Source organism: Oncorhynchus keta, chromosome 7, assembly GCF_023373465.1.
Source record: "Oncorhynchus keta strain PuntledgeMale-10-30-2019 chromosome 7, Oket_V2, whole genome shotgun sequence".
Lineage (NCBI taxonomy): Eukaryota > Metazoa > Chordata > Actinopteri > Salmoniformes > Salmonidae > Oncorhynchus > Oncorhynchus keta.
Window position 1 is genome coordinate 15,975,010 of NC_068427.1, and position 19,708 is coordinate 15,994,717.

Here is a 19,708-nt window from a genome sequence, read left to right on the forward strand (position 1 = left end):
CTTAGGTAGAAAAATTACTTTTACTTTCCTCCAGGCCTGAGGGCACACACTTTCCTGTCGGCCTGATTGAAGAGATGGCAAATGGGAGTGGCAATATCGTTCGATATCATCCTGAGTCATTTACCATCCAAGTTGTCATGAGATGTGCTAAACTACATTTAAAAATATATATCTCTTTCTGGTACTCTTGAAATTCTGTTTGGTGCCTAACATTTTTAAAGTGGGGATCAGTGTGTGGTACACACTGTGTGTTTGTGGGATGCTCATGGGCAAATGTCAAGGGAATGGTAGGTCAAGCTATATACAATACAGTATTCTGTACTTATTCACAAGTTTATGGTCAATATACTTTTCAGTGTTTATGCCAATGGGGGGGAAAAAGGATACAAAGTGTCTTCAAAAGATTAATTATTAGTCATTTGACCGTTACAAATGTATAGTAGCCTTTACTTGCTTTTTGCCATACTATAGAAAACTTATTATCCTATTTGTTTTTATCTAGACAAGTCGGTTAAGAACAAATTCTTATTTACAATGACGGCCTACCGGGGAACAGTAGGTTAACTGCCTTGTTCAGGGGCAGAACGACAGATTTTTACCTTGTCAGCTTGGGGATTCAATCCAGCAACCTTTCGATTACTGGCCCAATGCTCTAACCACTAGGCTACCTACCTGCCACCCCAAACTGTTACATATTCAGGAAAATATAATGATTTTGAAGTGTGTATTATTTTATATGTATGTAATCAATGCAAAAAGAATGTTGTTTTGAGATGTAATATTTCTTAATGTCAAACTGTTAACGGTCAAATGACTAATACAAACATTTTGTAATTATTTTTTGTGGAGACATTTTGTATCCTTTTTCATTTGTACTTACTTAATAAAATGAAATATTTGTATATACCATCTTAACATTTGTTTTGTAGTTGTATGTTATAAACACAGTTAATAAACTGATGACAGCACTCTGTTCAGTATAACGTTATAAGCAAGCTTCATGTTCATGACAGAAATATGTATACTGTATAGCTTCCTTCAAACTTACCTCATACAGAAACACACAACGAATACAGCATACACTTCAAACATTCACAAACACAAATATTACATTGAAATGGACAGCAAAGAAAGGGAAAATAATGTTCAATCCAGTGTTGTACGTCCCATTTTAGCATGCAGCATTCCAGTGAGTGTGGGAGTGACAGAACATGGTACATGGATATTATAAGGTGTGTGAGTGTGTTAGGGGGAACATCTCAGGGAGGGATTTCTGGGGAAATGAAACTTACACCTTTACATAATGACAGCAGCAGCTCCTTGCCCCAGCTCATTGCACTCTAACCCCGAGACACACGGCCAGGCCTGCCATCCTACACAGCTACCACTGGACTGACCTGACCCAATCTGAAAGATGGGGCCTTGGACCCTGCTGCTCCTGCACCTTCCCCTGGGTAGGCTCTGTTTTTTTGAAGGGGTCTCTGGGGGGAAATGAAGGGGAAGGCAATATCTTGTCTGTTGCACAACTGAATGCATTCAACAAAATTTGGCTTCCGCATTTAACCCCTCAATTGATTTTCGTTGATTGTTTGGGTCATGCATTTTACTTTCTGGCGAGGACTGCAGTATTTAATGTAGGATGTTCCTCTTGCAAGTTGCAACTCTTGAAGGAGGCCTGTATAATGTACTGTATATTGACACACCACAGTATCTTATCTTCATTGTTCGTATTATTTGAGAGAGAAAAAAATTCTGTAAATGTTTGATGTGTTTTCGTTTGCATTGTCTCTCTCTCTGGCTGTCCTGTTCTGTGTCTGTCTATCATTTTGGGTGTTTTTTTTGTCTGTCTCACTGTCTGTCTGCCTATCTGTGTGTATGTGTGTGTGTGTGTGTGTATCTTCCAGTGGTGTCCATGCTCCCAGCCCCTACCAACGTGTCCATTGTCTCCTTCAACCTGGAGCACACTCTGACCTGGCTGCCAGGTCCAGGGACTCCTGACAACACACATTTCACAGTTCAGAGCCTCAGGTTAGCTCACACTTACACTTCAGTCCCATGCTTTCATTTAATTTAACTTCTCCTTATACGTAGCTGCTGAATAAGCACTTTCTTTTCAGGGTTGTCTTCCAGGATGATCCAATGCTTTCGTTTCGTCTGGTTAGTTGGTCAAGGCCAATACTGAATCACTGCAATTGTGCAATGTAGAGCCGTGTAGATATCTTCATCAGTGTTCCATTTCCTTAGCTGCTCCCTTCTATTTCTCTCTCTTTTTCTCTCTCAAATCAATTTCAATTAATTTTCATTTGCTTTTTTTCGTACATGACATAACAATGTACATATTGGCAAAGTGTACTTTGGAAATGGAATGATTCATTAATAATATCAACAACATCATGAAAAATTGTCAAGATTGTCACAAACAGGACAATCAGTGACAACAATAATCTAGGGTGGGGGGTGGGTGGAGTTGTATTAGAAATGGAAATGGAAATCAGTAAGTAAATAAATAACTTGAAGACGTGCAGGTTGGTTTGTCAGACACTGTCCCTCATTTTGGTTACATTTTAGTCATTTAGCAGATACTCTTATCCAGAGCGACTAGGATTAAGTGCCTTGCTCAAGGGCACATTGACAGATGTTTCACCTAGTTGGCTCTGAGGATTCAAACCAGCAACCTTTTGATTACTGGCCTAAGGCTCTTAACCGCTCGGCTACCTGACGCCCAGCAATGGGGTGTGCTGCCAACCCACAGCTCTCTGCGTCCTCCGCCCTACAGGAAGGGTAGCCTCTTCTCATCAGAGAGGTCTTGGAAAACTTAAATTATGATTTCAGATTTGGTGAAATTAAACTCTCTAATTTCTTTACATCTCTCTCTCCCTCGTCCAGGAAGAACTCATGGCAGCTCGTGAAGGGTTGTGCTAGGTTGAAGACCCGCCAGTCATGTGACCTCACTAACACGTTCAAGGATCCCTTCTATCATTACAAAGCCCGTGTTCAAGCCATCACCACTACTCAGAAGTCCAACTGGTCCCTCTCTATGCTCTTCTACCCCTTGACTGACAGTGAGATGCTTTTACTCTACCTTTTCCCCCTCCATTTCAGTCTCCTTTTCCTTCACTAGACAAAATGCATGTTGAGAATGGTATTTGAGTGAAACGTTAGTCTACTCTTTTTTTTAATATTAGGAAATGGACAAAATATTGTCCATTCTAGTGGTCCTCGTTACATCATTTACCTGTTTAGATTTACCTGTATATAATCATTCAGTCTTCACTGTAACCTCTGACCCCTGATGTTGCAGCATTGCTGGGCCCTCCAGTGGTGTCCGTGTCCGGCTGTGGGAACTGCCTGCTCCTGCAGGTAACTCCCCCCACATCCAGGGGCCTGCAGCGCTCCCTGTCCCCCACACAGCTCTACTACAGACAGTTCACCTGCATGGTGCGCCGGACCAGGGATGGATCTCAGGTAGGACTTGACTTGGTCGTTCACAATGTGACCCCCAATGGGGTAAGTTGGGGGGGGGACTTCTTAACATATCTCTTTAGCTGACATCTCCTTACAGCTTTGATCTTACACTCATTCTGATACCTTGCCCTGTCACGTTGGGTTTGACCTATCAGCATCATTTTGAGGTTGATGTTTTTTTTTACAGTGTAAAGATATGTGAAAGGACATATACCAAGAAAATAAAGTTGTGAGAATGTGGTCAAACCCACACACGTTATATTAGAATAGAACCTGAGAAGAACATCAGGGCATTGATGAGAAAGCAGATCAGTATCTGTTTAATATAAGAATTTAATCGTGCACATTTTTCCTCTCTGAGGGTTGTTTATCTTTCATGACTACAGATGTAGATACGGGTGGTTTTTGCCCACACCTTCCTCTCAGGAGCACACAGTCTGGTTTGTGTTCGAGGAAACTGCCTCTTGCTCTGAGAAAAAGTACGCCTACACAGATTCAGGAGGAGGGGTCTCTTCTCCTCATCTCTTTGTCAGTCATCTCATCTCCCTATCTCTAACCCACAGTTATTTGTCAATTCGGTACAGATACAGTGAATCTAATACAAGACAACAATGAATGAACAAATCATTAGTCAAGGGACTAATATCTTAATGAGATATTGGTATTATAGCTACACACATGGCTATGAATTAGACCGTTGTGGTCAATGATCAATGTGGATTACTTATCCAAAGCATTACAGCATGGTAAACGGGTCTATAAACATTATATAAACATTGTGACAATGTCTCTGCCTTTTTGTAGTTCAGCATGTGGGTCACCTCCACTGAGAAAACTGTGATTGGCTACCTGGAGCCAGGGGCGGAGTATTGCGTGACTGTCACCCCATCTACGAGCTTTAACCCTCACTCTGTCCCCTCTGAGCCCCACTGTGCCTTCACCAGCCCTACTGCTGCCAACACAGGTACAGTACCAGGGCCTAACAGCACAGCTAAGAGACCACACAGTGTAGTACAACAAAGCAATACAGCACTGGTAAATCAGTCATATACAACAGGCACGGCCATTATTTTACATCAGTGTTTACTTCTGTTAGCAATTATAGTCTGTAACCCTTGGTGTCTGTCTGTCCCCCAGTGCCTGTGGTTCTGAGTGTACTGTGTGCCTTTAGCCTCCTGGTGGTGCTCCTCTGTGGAATAGTGGTCTATAGTGGTCGCCTGCTCTGTGTGCACAAACCTCTCCCCAAAACACTGGTACTATTGCCACTTCATTCAACTGCACAGTGAAATTTGATTGGTAGATTGAACACTGCAGGTGTTCAATTTCACACCTTTGAAGTGTTTAAATGAGAACCACCAGAAAGTGTTGAATTTATACATTTCAAAATTCAGCCATTTAACACTGATACTTTGCAACACCAGTGGTGCACTAACTTAGTATTAAAGTTACACTGTTATAGTGTTTACTAATATATTGTATTTAACACTTCAGAATTCAATGTTTACACTACGTCAGTGATAAATGTATACTGTTATGGCGTTCACCTTTCCCTTTAGAGCATTTTGTTAAGTGTTAAATCAACAATTTAAAACTGTTTTAGTGTCTATATGGGTCCACACTTTTCAGTGTTAAATTAACACACTGTTTAACACACAGTGTAAAGCCTTATTTGCATATTTCCCAGAGTGCCTTGCTTTTCAAGTGAATTGTGGAGTTACGGCCCATGACTGTATTTGTTAGTGACAGAGACAGTGTTGTTGCATCCATTTTCATCCATCTTCACCTAGTGAGATCCTAAGCAAATGTCTTAGAATTAAAATACAATTCTTTAACACAATACAACGCATACAGTGCATTCAGACAGTATTCAGACCCCTTGACTTTTCCCACATTTTGTTACATTACAGCCTTATTCCAAAAATTATTTAAAATATAATTATCATCAATCTACACACAATAGCCCATAATGACAAAGGGAAAACAGGTTTGTAGACATTTAGAATAATAGTGAAGACATCAAAACTATGAAATAACACATATGGAATCATGTAGTAACCAAAAAGAGTGCACAAAGCTGTCATCAAGGCAAAGGGTGGCTCCTTTGAAGAATCTTGAATATAAAATATATTTTGATTTGTTTAACACTTTTTTGGTTACTATATGATTCCATGTATTATTTAATAGTTTTTATGTCTTCACTATTATTCTACATGTAGAAAATAGTAAAAATAAAGAAAAATCCTGGAATGAGTAGGTGTTTCCAAACTTTTGACTGGTACTGTATGTAAATCATTTTCTAATCTTTTTTATTTCTGACACAGTTTCAAACATTTCTAAAAACCTGTTTTCCCTTTTTCATTGTGGGGTATTGTGTGTAGATTGAGGATTTGTTTTATTCTATACATGTTTTAATAAGGCTGTAACGTAACAACATGTGGAACAAGTCAAGGGGTCTGAATACTTTCCAAATGCACTGTAATTCACAAGGCCTCATTTTGAGAGCCTAGTTTTTCCTAATACAGTTGCCTTAAAGTCATGGTTTACAGGCAAAACCAGGCCTGCAAGTCACATTATGCTGGCTGGCAAAGTGATGTAATTCCTATTGGAATCCAACCAGAGTGGGGATATCCAACATTTTGAATTTGTATTCACCCACAACCTCATTCAGGGTTGGGAAGACTAAGATATGCGGCTACCTTAAGAATCTAAACTGGAACTTGCATTTCATCAACAGGTGCAATAAATCCATATAACGGATTGGATTACCTTAGAAAAATGCATGTTATTTATATAAGCACAAGATTAATTAATCAACACATGCAATAGGGCATGCTGGGAAATATGAAAATGATGGATGTGGTTTTGGTGTAATACTGGTTATTAACACCAACATTAGGGTTCTTTTACACAAATGAGTGTTAATGTAACACTTAGAGTTAATTTAACACCTGAATCAACACTGGAAATGTTACAATGAAAAATCAACACTATGTAACACTGATTAATTTGACACCCTGCTTGAACAACAGTATTTTTTAAACAGTCTGTTCATAGCAACACAAATTAACACCACATCAACACCACAACTGCTTACACCAGGATATGAACATAGATCATTTTGCTACTGAAACTTTGCCTGACACCAATTTAAATCAATACAGATTATTATTATTGTTATTTATTCACTCCGGGGGAAAGGAAATTAAATCACCATCATTATAATGCTTTTGATATTGCCTCTTCCATGGCTTAATGCCCAGCCCTTTTTGGCTCTACTCTCTCTGCCTACAGTCCTCTGTTCCTCTCTGTGGTGGTGAGATGCCCACAGATCCCTCGCCTGACCGCTTCAACCTGCTCTCAGTCCTGCCTGTGGTTGGACCCCCATCACCATGACTTTGTCCCTCCCAGGCCATACACAGGGGAGGAGACGTGTCAAGGAAGAAGATGATGATGCAGTTTACTCTGGGCTATGGACTGGTGGTGGTATCCTCGAGATCAAATAAATATTTAACCCACAATTATCCAGTGATAAGATTATAACAAACCATTGTGTTATATTTATGTCTGAGTCATGACAAAGTTATATTATTATTTTATTGTGAATAAAGCTACTTTGTGATTGATTATAACATGTAAAAAAAAGGAATAAGCAAAAGCAAAATGTGAAATGTATGTCGATGTTTCTATAAATGTATTGAACTATGTCATATTCAACAAGTAGTTGAGGTTTCATTATAGACCTGTAATAAAAGGAGGAAATTGAATACGTTTTATTGCGATTCTTTATTATTGACACTGAATATAGCGAAGCTAGGAAATGCCCAGTGCGTGTCATGTTTTTCGTTTGAACCGTACGTAAAGCTTCAGTATTCTTGCGCAGCGTAGTTACGCTTACCTCGCAATTCTCAGACCATTCAGAAAGTTGGCAAGACAAACTCTCAAGAGCAGCCGCAAGAAGAATATAGCCAACAAAACATTTCAGTGTCGTTGGATTACATTGAAAATCTCTTGGATAACATGCAATCTACAGTTTTTACCATCTTGTTTGTCAAAGTATGTTTAACTTTACATGGAATTACAGGTCAGTATTTTGTTCTTGGTCTTACCATAGAAGGCATAGCCAACCAACGTGCTGTCAGGCGATTGTCTATGTTTGTAGGTGAAGGTTTTAAACCTCGTTTTGTAGATATTCCTTTATAATTTCACCGTCTAATATACATTTATTTAACACTCTCATACATTCCTCAATCTATTGTATTGCCAATTGTGGGAACCAATGGAAACACTTGACATTTTGTAGTCGTCATTGCTGTAAATATTAGTTTACTTCCTTCTCTGTAACGCACAGGAATGGTCTCTGTTACATTTACATACGGATGATGTAAATACACATAGGCTAAAGGTTTTATCCAGCAGCATTGCTGAATGGCATATTTGCGCAAGAGTGTTTATCTCTATGAAGCAGGCTTAATTTCTCGAGTACCTCTTAAAATAGTCTAAGACCTGAAACAATACTATTTCCCCACACCTGCTGCATGATGTACAGCAGAGCATCCCAACCTTTTTCGGTTACTGTACCACCAACTGAATAATGCTCTGCCTGGAGTACCCTTGATGTGCCCCCTCATCTAAATTTGACTAGTAGGCCTATCACTGGTGTACAGTATATTGTAGGTATGCTCAAATGTATATCTCTGTGCTTTACAGCAGTGTTAGCCAAACTTCCAAGTCCCAGTAACATCAGGATTAACTCTGTCAACATGGGACTAGTGTTGGAGTGGGATGCACCTCAGAACCACACAGAAAACATAACCTACAGCGCAGAGTACAGGTGAGTGGAGACTGTGGTAATATGAAAAACAACACAATGGAGCAAAGTGAGGGTGACACATTGAAATATGAGGAACTTCCTCCTGTGGGTGCTGGGAAAGGGTAGAACTGACACACCTTCAAGTCGACTTTACCAGTAGACTCTCAATGTGTCATAGGCACTCTGGCGTGCTCTTTGTACCTACACACATTCCTATTTTTCTCATACAGTATTGCTCACACTGCCACACACACAGACAGTATATTTCTAAGAAATGAGTGCAACTATTTCACTTCCACCTCAAAAAGCACATGAAAGAGGATTTTGACCCCACAATCTATTAGAAACATAATTTTGTTGATATATAATATAATCTCTGAGAAATTAAGCTAATTGGGTATTTTAATTGATAGGATTCATATTCAATAAATATAGGACCTAACACCTGAGTTGGAACCTATTTTTCTAACAATGAGGATTCCAAAGAAATTGTCAAAAGCCCCCATGGACCCCCCACACCAACAATGAGTATATGGTATCAGTTCTCTCTGACAAGTAGTCAGAGTATTGTTTCTTCATCCTATGCAATGCAATCCCAGTGAATTTTGGGATGTTTTTTATTCCCCTGTTCAGAGAAATTTGTCATTAAAGTTGTTAGGTTTTACAAATGAAATGAAAAGCTCAAATGTATTCAACCCCTTTGTTATGCCAAGCATTAATATGTTCAGGAGTAAAAATGTGCTTAACATGTCACAAAATAAGTTGCATGGATTCACTCTGGGTATGATAAGTGTTTTCTGTACCCCACACATACAATTATCTGTAAGGTTCCTCAGTCGAGCAGTGGAGTTCAAACACAGATTCAACCACGTCTACCAGGGTGGTTTACCATGGCCTCACAAAGAAGGATGGGTAGATGGGTATTTTTTTTTTTAAGTAGATATTTAATATCCCTTTCATCATGGTGAAGTTATTCATTACACTTTGGATGGTGTATCAATACACCCAATCACTACAAAGATAAAGGCGTCCTTCCTAACTCAGTTGCCGGAGAGGAGTGAAACCGCTCAGGGATTTCACCAAGAAAACTGAGGATGGGTCAACAATATTGTAATTACCCTAAAATACTAACCTAAATGACAGAGTGAAAATAAGTAAGCCTGTACAGAATACAAATGTTCTGAAACATGTATCCTGTTTGCAAAAAGGCACTAAAGTAAAACTGCTAAAAATGTGGCAAAGAAATTTACTTTATGTCCTCGGGGGCTCCCGAGTGGTGCAGCGGTCTAAGGCACTGCATCTCAGTGAAAGAGGTATCACTACAGTTCCTGGTTCAAAACCAGGCTGTATCACATCCGGCTGTGATTGGGAGTCCCATAGGATAGGACGGCTCACAATTGGCCCAGGCTTTCATTGTTCTTAACCTGTCTGGGAACCCCTCGCCAACAGCCAATGAAATTGCAGGGCACCAAATACAAATCAACAGAAATCTCAGAAATCAAATTTCTCAAACATACAAGTACAAGTATTAGGCACCATTTTAAAGATAAGATTATCGTTAATCCAGCCACAGTGTCTGATTTCAAAAATGCTTTACAGCGTAAGCTCCACAAACGATTATGTTAGGTCACCACCAAGCCACAGAAAAACCCAGCCATTTTTACAGCCAAAGAGAGGTGTCACAAAAAGCACAAATAGAGATCAAATTAATCACTAACCTTTGATGATCTTCATCAGATGACACTCATAGGACTTCGTTACACAATACATGTATGTTTTGTTCAATAAAGTGCATATTTATATCCAAAAATCTCATTTTACATTGGCATGTTATGTTCAGTAGTTCCAAAACATGCGGTGATTGTGCAGAGAGCCACGTCAATTCACAGAAATACTCATTATAAATGTTGATGAAAATTCAAGTGTTATGCATGGAACTTTAGATAAACTTCTCCTTAATGCAACCGCTGTGTCAGATGTTTTTTAAACTTCCGGAAAAAGCATAATCTGAGTACTGAGCTCAGAGCCCAAAACAGCCAAAATAAATATCCGCCATGTTGCGCAGTCAACATTAGTCAGAAATAGCATTATAAATATTCACTTACCTTTGATGATCTTCATCAGAATGCACTCCCAGGAATCCCAGTTCCACAATAAATGTTTGATTTGTTCGATGAAGTTCATAATTTATGTCCATATACCTCCTTTTGTTAGGGCGTTTGGTAAACAAATCTAAATGAGCGTGCAACTTCCAGCAGAAAGGTCGGACGAAAATTCAAAAAAGTTATATTACTGATCGTAGAAACATATTAAACTATGTATAGAATCAATCTTTAGGATGTTTTTATCATACATGTTCAACAATGTTCCAACCCGGAGAATTCCATTGTCTGTAGAAAAGCAATGGAACGAGAGCTACCTCTCATGTAAATACGCGTGACTATGAACGAGGCTGCTGGCAGACCTCTGACTCATTCCCCTCTCATTTGGCCCCACTTCACAGTAGAAGCCTCAAACAAGTTTCTAAAGATGGTTGACATCTAGTGGAAGCCATTGGAAGTGCAACATAACCAATATCCCACTGTAACTTCAATAGGGGCTGAGTTTAAAAACTACAAACCTCAGATTTCCCACGTCCGGTTTGGATTTTTTTCTCAGGTTTTTGCCTGCCATATGAGTTCTGTTATACTCACAGACATCATTCAAACAGTTTTAGAAACTTCTGAGTGATTTTTAGTAATATGCATATATTAGCATCTGGGACTGAGTAGGAGGCAGTTTACTCTGGGCATGCTTTTCATCCAAAAGTGAAAATGCTGCCCCCTATCCCAAAAAAGTTAACTGACTTGCCTAGTTAAATAAAGGTTAAATAAATAAAAATATATATAAAGTGTTATGTTTGGGGCAAATCAAAAACATTACTGAGTAACACTCTTCATATTTCAAGCACGGTGTTGGTTGCATCATGTTATGGGTATGCTTGTCATCTGCAAGGACTAGTGAGATTTTGGGGATAAAAGGAAACATGATACAGCTATAAGCACAGGCAAAGTCCTAGAGCAGTGGTCGCCGACTGGTTGATCACGATAAACTGATCGGTCTTCAAGGCATTCCTAGTCGATCACCAAATATTTCTGTAGAAAAGCCAACGAACGATAAAGGCTTGCGCTCCTTTTTTAAAACTATTGAATTGTTGCCGGTAGGTACACTTGATTCAAAAGTCCTGCTCACTGGGTAAGCAAAGTGTTCCTATGAGACAAACTCCACCCACCCGGCGGACCGGCATATATGTGACTAAATAGAGTGCACCTACAGCAAAGAGCTGCTGTTTTGATGAGTGAGTTAATGTTTAAGTTTATATTTAGCACTGTCACTGTTTTTATTCAACACTATTACAAAACGCGCTTCTCCGTTCTTCCAATCAGGCTGCAGTTGCAATGAATGAATAGCCAAGTATTGAAAGCCCTGCGTTTTATTATCATTATTATTAGCTGCTCATTGTGTCGATTTTAATATGAAGGAATATTTACCTTTGTCTGGTCATAGGAACAACATGAATTTGTGCATGAGGCAGATGCAGTGCGACTCAAGTTTTGCCATCAGGTGGAAGACTGTGTCCCCTCTCTCTGGTCAGTCTCAGCAGAGGAAAGTAAGGAGAGAGCAGGTGGAAGACTGTGTCCCCTCTCTCTGGTCAGTCTCAGCGGAGGAAAGGAAGGAGAGAGCAGGTGGAAGACTGTGCCCCCCCTCTCTGGTCAGTCTCAGCGGAGGAAAGGAAGGAGAGAGCAGAGACTGTGAGAGGCAGTTGGGAAAAATAGTTTCGAACAGTCATCAAAGTCAGAAACTCGGGGGTCTTTCGAGATCCGACTTTTCGACCTGAGGATCACTGACGTCGTGATTTGATCTCATTGAACATCAGAAGCAGGTACCATCAGTTCAATAAAATAAAAAAGCGAATTATTTCAATTCATGCTCCACAGTGGCTCACAAGTGCTAAACCAACTGATCTATTTTGTTATCAAAGCTCGAGTTTTTAAATATAACATGGTCTGATTAACAATATTGGCAGGCCAATCATATAGCCAATATCCTGTGATAATCTATTAGGCCTACTGCCCAAACCTCATTCCTACAAAATTGTTTGTGTGAAGTTAATGTAAAAACAAAAATAAGAGCAGTAGATCTCAGCTTGCTTTTTGACTGTGAAAGTGATCTTGAAAAGGTTGGTGACTGCTGTCCTAGAGGAAAACCTGGTTCAGTCTGCTTTCCAACAGACACTGGGAGACAAGTTCACATTTCAGCGGGACAATAACCTAAAACACAAGTCCAAATATACACTGTATTTGCTTACCAAGATGTTCCTGAGTGGCCTATTCAGAGACCTGACTAGTGGCCTAGTCCAGTCCATGGCATGGCTGTCTAGCAATGACCAACAACCAACTTGACAGAGCTTGAAGAATAAACAAGTAATAATAATGTGTTGTAATCGCTGCCAAAGTTTATTCTAACATGTATTGACTTAGGGGTGTGAATACTTATGTAAATGAGATATTTCCGTATTTAACTTACATTTGCACACAAAAAATACATCTTTTCACTTTGTCATTATCGGGTATTGTGTGTAGATGGGTGAGAGAAAAAAAAAGAGAAAAAAAAGTAATACATTTTGAATACTCGCACTGGCAAATCAGATGTTAGGTACTGTAACACAACAAAATATGGAATAAGTCCATTTACTTGCATTGGATTTGTGCCACAAATGCTAAAATGTTAGCATTTAAAGCAGTAGCCAGGTAAAGAAACCAAACCATGGGTTGCTGTCATACCTTCCATAAACTGCCTATTAATCATCTAGTAGCAGGAACAGCAACATCTAGTGATCAGAAGCTGGTAATATCAGGATATAGGACATTTCTCTGAAAGAAAAACATGTAATAATAATACATTCACTCAGAAAACATTGCATTGGATGAAGAAACAATACTCAGAGCACCTGTGTACTTTTTGTTGTGCTGGGTTTGGTTGAGGGTCCGTCGGTGGCTGTTGACCATTTATTTGTATTCCTCATGTCTTACTCATTGTTTGAAAGAAAGTTTGGCCCAAATTGGATGTTAGCTACTGTATTTATTGGATATTGTATGAACGTTGAAAAGATGTAATTTATAGACGTCTATGTTTGGGCCAAATCAAGGCTGGGCCAGACCGGACAAAATCTGAACCAAACATAGACTTCTATGATTGGTTCAGATTTGGACCAGACCAAAAACCAATGTCTGTGGAACTCAAGGCCGATCTGGACTTCACCAAAAATAGACGTCCAAAAGGCATCTGCATCGGTCCGTGCTCACTGAGGAGTAGCCTGTTGCCTGAAATATAATTTTATGAATGGCCAATTATGTGATAAGCCTTCCGTTTGTAAAACACCAAAAAAGATATCCGGACAGGACCAAAAAAAGACGTCTGCTCGTGCTTACTGGGGTGTCGGGCAATGGAATTTTATGAATATCCATCCATGTGTTGGGCCCACCATTTGTAAAACAGGCTGTTGCCTTTATTTGTCCAACAACACACTGGAGAGGCACGCTGGGAATGGACAAGCAAAATTATTTGCGCCCCTGCCTTTGATAAAGTGGGCCCTGATTATCACAGGGCAGCATCGGCGTTCATCTAAAAAGCCCATATGCCACTGGTTGAGAGAAATGATCATTGTTTTTGGGCAAAATTTTGTGAGGTTCTATGTGTTGTTTGTTGTTGGTGCGTCTTGGTCAGTTTAGCTCCGAAAATGCCGCCCTCGTCAATCTGCCACCACCTAATCTACTGCAATAACTATTATGCCATGTTTTGATACAGGGGCTTGGTCAGCAGCTATGAAGTTGTATGTTGGAACACAACAGCCCAAAGCTGCGACTTCACCAGTCATCTAAACAAATTTGGAGTGTACATTTTCCAAGTGAGGGCAGAACGAGAGGGGGACACATCTCGCTGGATGAAGACTGAGTGGTTTGTCATGGATGAACACAGTGAGTTTATACCCATCTCCGTAACAGCTTTGACAGATCTTCAGTGTGTCACTGTGAATAAAGCCTGGAGTCTGACAGAATTGCCTCTTTAATAGACTAGTCTATGGTTATCAGCTAGCAAGTGTGATTTCTTTAACCCTCCTCATCTGAGAGGTGTTCACTTCCTCTTGGTCACTTCCTTTCAAATGTCTCTCTACAGCCACGCTAGGCCCTCCCGGTGTGACTCTTGTCTCCAGTGGTGCTGTCATTGAAGTGAGCATCAACGACCCAGTGCTCAGGATCTCTGAGTTCAAAGACGTATACAACCACGCAAACTTTAACATCACCTACTGGAAAGAGGGTCAGGAGGAGAAGGTATGGTGACCATTTTGCTTTCCATTTTTTCATCAAGGGATCCGATCATGTTAAAACAAAGGAAAACAGACTGTCGCCGGATCTTTCACATCTGGTGGTTAACAAGCAGTACTTCATAGTAACGGGAGCCAATAAGGAGTACGAGGTACAGGTTTAAGCAAATTGCGAATTATACCGTGACATGTTTATGGATCTAATAGTAAAGACGTGTCATTTAACGTTCAAAATTGTTTTATTACGTTTTTAATTTGTCATGAACACAACCAGTCATGATGTTTTCGTCTTATTGTCAACAAAAAAAAAAGAGTAGACTACTTGTGCATGCTCGTCCACTCTAAAATAGTTCCAGCATCCGAACAGTGCGCTTACGCCATTTGATGAATGGAAAGAGACATCTTTTACAAAACACCTAACAGTTTAATAACAATCGCGATTATCATTGGGTCGACGCTCTTGTAGCCTGAATTAATTGATGCGTCTTGCTGACTGTCCCAGGATGACAAGTGCAGACACGTGGGTGTTTTTTTTTTGTTTTTTTGCCTTGACACAGGTGGGGTTGTTCGTTTAATTTGGAATACACTTTTATTTTAATATTTACCACTGTGGCAGCATAAATAGCATTTTAAACAAATAAAATAATGGTGAAATTAGCATTACTTAGAGCACCCCCCCCCCAAAAAAAAGTTTCACTTTGTTGCTTTTTGGGGGAACTTTCTGGGTTTAGGGTCAGAGCACAAAAACTACTTCTCCATCTGCCAATGGTACTGTTATGACTGTGGGTGGGATAATCTGATGGCGCTGTCGATCCTCACTACTTCTCTATCACCCCCTCCCAGGACAAAAATACAAAATGCACCCCACTTCGTAAAGTGGTCTTGGCGCTGGAGCCATGGACCAGGTACTGTGTTCAGGTCTGGGTGTACACCCAGAGGTTCTCCAAACACAGCCAGCCCAGCAATGTTACATGTGAGAGCACCGCGAAGGGTGAGCCCCATGTCTCTCGCTCTCTTTCCGCCTCTCTCTCTCTCTCTCTTCCTCCCTTTCACCGGTTAAACACAAATGATGAGGATTTGATTAGATTGCTGCCTTCAGTGCTTCTCCAAGTCCCCTCTGCTCAACTAAATTCTTCCTCCCTGGTGTCCTTTTTCCAACCCCAACCACTCCTCAGGCAATGACAGGCCTTGGGTGGCAGCGCTGGTGACGTTTGTGGTGATGGCTGTGGCAGTGGCCCTGCTGGCCCTGGCCTTCTGGTACTGCTACAGGGTGGTCCGCTTCCTCAGACCCAAGGCCAAGCTGCCTGAACATTTCACAGAGGTCAGTAGTATGACTCATGATCATTGTGTTTTAATGAATAATAGACTGTGTTTCTTTGTGTGTAGCAGTGGAGGGTGATGGGTCAAAATAATGCTGTTCTCTGTAACACAATTAAGTGGTATTCTATTCTATGCAGTAGCTGTTGGATCCCCCATGCTCCTCCATCCTGGCCATACAGAGCAGCCCCCAGCCTGAGGAGGTGTACCATGAGCTCCGCGTCATGCCAGGTGGGGCATAGACAAAGGAGAGCTCAATCTGTTGGTCGGAAGAACGTAATACACACAGACTGGGAGAAAACACACAGACCGTCTGGCTGTGTTCGAGAGTATCAAAACTGTGAATTGAGACTGACTGACAGATCTACAAATAATATTGAAAAGTTATTTACGTTGCAAGGTGATTTGTTGATCAGTCATTCTCGACTCGCCTTTAAAGTCGGCTGCAATGTCGAACACGACCAAAGTGGGTGGGGAAGATATGGGTCAAAAATAGGAAGTGAGTAGTCCGATGTGAAGTAAGAAAAGAGAACAAGGACTGAAATAGATGGCAGAAAAGAGGACGTGTATCTTATTGAGAATTGAGAAATAATATTCTGACATCTGGGATTTAGTGATTTTTATTAATGTTGATGAAATGCTAAGAGAGCTACTTACTGTGATGTGTTTATTTATGTGACCTTTATGTGTATGATAATGATCAATATTGCCTATCATTCATTATGGCCATGCATGGTAAGCCTACACTGGCATTTTTTGGGGAATCATGGCTATAGGGCAACGGACCAGGAAGGGAGTATTACATGGTCTGTGTTTATGCCTTGATGCACTCTGTGTTTGTTCCTATATGTCTCTGTGTGACTCTGTGTTTGTGCCTATATGTCTCTGTGTGACTCTGTGTTTGTGCCTATATGTCTCTGTGTGACTGTGTGTTTGTGCCTATATGTCTCTGTGTGACTGTGTGTTTGTGCCTATATGTCTCTGTGTGACTGTGTGTTTGTGCCTATATGTCTCTGTGTGACTCTGTGTTTGTGCCTATATGTCTCTGTGTGACTCTGTGTTTGTGCCTATATGTCTCTGTGTGACTCTGTGTTTGTGCCTATATGTCTCTGTGTGACTCTGTGTTTGTGCCTATATGTCTCTGTGTGACTCTGTGTTTGTGCCTATATGTCTCTGTGTGACTCTGTGTTTGTGCCTATATGTCTCTGTGTGACTCTGTGTTTGTGCCTATATGTCTCTGTGTGACTCTGTGTTTGTGCCTATATGTCTCTGTGTGACTCTGTGTTTGTGCCTATATGTCTCTGTGTGACTCTGTGTTTGTGCCTATATGTCTCTGTGTGACTCTGTGTTTGTGCCTATATGTCTCTGTGTGACTCTGTGTTTGTGCCTATATGTCTCTGTGTGACTCTGTGTTTGTGCCTATATGTCTCTGTGTTTGTGCCTATATGTCTCTGTGTTTGTGCCTATATGTCTCTGTGTTTGTGCCTATATGTCTCTGTGTTTGTGCCTATATGTCTCTGTGTGACTCTGTGCTTGTTCCTATATGTCTCTGTGTGACTGTGTTTGTGAAGGATATTAAAGGACCAATGCAGCCATTTTTATCTAAATATCAAATCATTTATGAGTAACAATGAGAGTAAGGTACTTCAATTAAAATAGTTAAAAGGAAACAAATAGCTTTTTATCAAATAGCAACTTCTTAATCAAGACATTTGCTAGGACTGTCTGGGAGTGCTTTAGGCAAAAACAGAAAATGAACCGTTATTGGCAGAGAGGTTTGGAACTCTTTCTTATTGGTCTATTAACTAATTTACCACATGGTGATGTTACCATGGAAGGCCAAAACTCCATCCTACATAAAAAGGCTGAAATTTCAGACGGTCTTTTCAAACAGCTCTTATACTTAAAGGACATTAATATAATTTTCATATTTTCACAGTATTATTCCAAGCTCATAGTGTGGAAATTTAAAACACAGGTAACTCACGTTTTTGACTGCATTGGCCCTTTAACATTGGCCCTTTAACAGTTGAAGGTACTCTATTAGCACTTGGAAGATGTCGTTTGACATTTGAAGTCATGTTTTATAGACTTTTTACCATTTTATATATATTTTTTTATTTTACCTTTATTTAACCAGGCAAGTCAGTTAAGAACAAATTCTTATATTCAATGACGGCCTATTGCGGGAGACCACACACACAAACAAGTAAAAAATGTGCCCAACAGTTAAAAATGACTTGCCAAGGGAATAAATATATATTTTTAAATGCTCATAAATGTTTGGTGTTGTCACCTATCATTGGTTATTATCAATGCATGTTTACTTAAAGTTTAAATATAATGAACACAAATATAAACACAACATGCAACAATTTAAAGATTTTACTGGGTTACAGTTCATATATGGAAGTCAGTCAATTTAAATAAATTCATTACCCCTAATCTATGGATTTCACATGACTGGGCAGGGGCACAGCCATGGGTGGGGCATAGGCCCACCCACTGGGGAGCCAAGTCCAGCCAATCAGAATGAGTTTTTCACCACAAAAGGGGAAATTATTACAGACATAAATACTTGTCAGTTTGATCAGCTGTCCTGGTGGCTGGTCTCCACAGGTGAAGAAGCTGGACGTAGAGGTCCTGGGCTGGCGTGATATCATGTGGTCTGCGGTTGTGAGGCCGGTTGGACGTACTGCCAAATTCTCTAAAACGATGTTAATGGGAGAGAAATTAACATTCAATTCTCTGGCAACAGCTCTGGTGGACATTCTTGCAGTCAACATGCCAATTGCACATTCCCGCAAAACCTTGAGACATCTGTGGCATTGTGTTGTGGGACACAACTGCACATTTTAGAGTGGACTTTTATTGTCCCCAGCACAAGATGCTGTGTAATGATCATGCTGTTTAATCAGCTTCTTGATCAGGTGGATGGATTATCTTGGCAAAGGACAAATACTCACTAACAGGGATGTAAACAAATTTGTGCACAAAATTGAGAGAAAACATATTTGTGTGTGTATGGAACATTTCTGTGATCTTTTATTTCAGCTCATGATACATAGGACCAACACTTTATATGTTGCGTTTATATTTTTTTCCAGTATCTATCTTCATGCTTACATCCTTATAATCTAATTACATAGGCCAACATGTGATCCAAATCTCTAACATAAGTAAATTAAATATATTATCTTGTGACAACACAGCTAATGTATTTATCTAGATGTTACTGTAATGTTGTGTCCCATGTTATAGCCTACAATTGGTCTTGTCTGTAATATTGTTGTCACAAACAATATTGTCAAATGTCTATTAAGCGTGAGAATTGAATACATATTATAGGCTACACATGGGTTATTGTAGGGGATTTCAACACTGGATTTCTACATTGGAAGCTAAATCTGTGTCTCCTAAACCGGCCCTTAATGAGAAAGTACCCCAGATACCAGCCGTGGGGTCAATACCAAGTGAATTTGACAGCTTGGCATATTGTTTACCCAGTAGCTTCTATGAACTGAAAGTATTCACACCCCTTGACTTATTCCACATTTTGTTGTTTTACAGCCTGAATTTAAATGGATGAAATAGATGTTTTTCCTCACCCATTTTTTTTAAACCTTTATTTTAACAAGGCAAATCAGTTAAGAACAACCTCTAGTGACTCCCAAACCCGCATGCGGGAGCGTAATCATCGCCTGAAACTAATTAGCATAACGCAACGGACATAAATATCCCTAGAAAATATT

General features: G+C 40.0%; 2 protein-coding genes across 3 annotated transcripts; both read left to right on the top strand.

Moving 5' to 3' along the window:
• Nucleotides 1-1,287: 1,287 nt before the first annotated feature.
• Nucleotides 1,288-7,229, top strand: LOC118386065 (interferon alpha/beta receptor 2). Its single transcript, XM_035773460.2, has 7 exons — nt 1,288-1,454; nt 1,905-2,028; nt 2,887-3,062; nt 3,302-3,465; nt 4,270-4,429; nt 4,603-4,718; nt 6,757-7,229. The coding sequence occupies exons 1-7, from the start codon at nt 1,415-1,417 to the stop codon at nt 6,856-6,858; spliced, it is 882 nt and encodes a 293-aa protein (XP_035629353.1). The 5' UTR covers nt 1,288-1,414; the 3' UTR covers nt 6,859-7,229.
• Nucleotides 7,230-7,345: 116 nt separating this feature from the next.
• On the top strand, nt 7,346-18,236 carry LOC118386066 (interleukin-10 receptor subunit beta-like). 2 transcript variants are annotated; one of them, XM_035773461.2, is made up of 7 exons: nt 7,346-7,546; nt 8,173-8,296; nt 14,123-14,292; nt 14,492-14,646; nt 15,483-15,630; nt 15,815-15,960; nt 16,100-18,236. In XM_035773461.2, exons 1-7 carry the CDS (start codon nt 7,483-7,485, stop codon nt 16,196-16,198), a joined length of 906 nt encoding a protein of 301 aa, XP_035629354.1. In that variant the 5' UTR covers nt 7,346-7,482; the 3' UTR covers nt 16,199-18,236. The 2 variants fall into 2 exon arrangements, with proteins under 2 accessions (XP_035629354.1, XP_035629355.1); XM_035773462.2 differs by having other exon boundaries at nt 7,347-7,546; nt 16,097-18,236.
• The last annotated feature ends 1,472 nt before the right edge of the window (nt 18,237-19,708 follow it).

Bases quoted from the DNA above. Each gene is read 5' to 3' on its own strand.
- LOC118386065 (XM_035773460.2), top strand. From the start codon at position 1,415: ATGGGGCCTTGGACCCTGCTGCTCCTGCACCTTCCCCTGG. The intron at 3,063-3,301 runs GTGAGATGCTTT...CTGATGTTGCAG, and splicing joins CTTCTACCCCTTGACTGACA to CATTGCTGGGCCCTCCAGTG. The intron at 4,430-4,602 runs GTACAGTACCAG...TCTGTCCCCCAG, and splicing joins CCCTACTGCTGCCAACACAG to TGCCTGTGGTTCTGAGTGTA.
- LOC118386066 (XM_035773461.2), top strand. From the start codon at position 7,483: ATGCAATCTACAGTTTTTACCATCTTGTTTGTCAAAGTATGTTTAACT. The intron at 8,297-14,122 runs GTGAGTGGAGAC...GTTTTGATACAG, and splicing joins ACCTACAGCGCAGAGTACAG to GGGCTTGGTCAGCAGCTATG. The intron at 15,631-15,814 runs GTGAGCCCCATG...ACCACTCCTCAG, and splicing joins ATGTGAGAGCACCGCGAAGG to GCAATGACAGGCCTTGGGTG.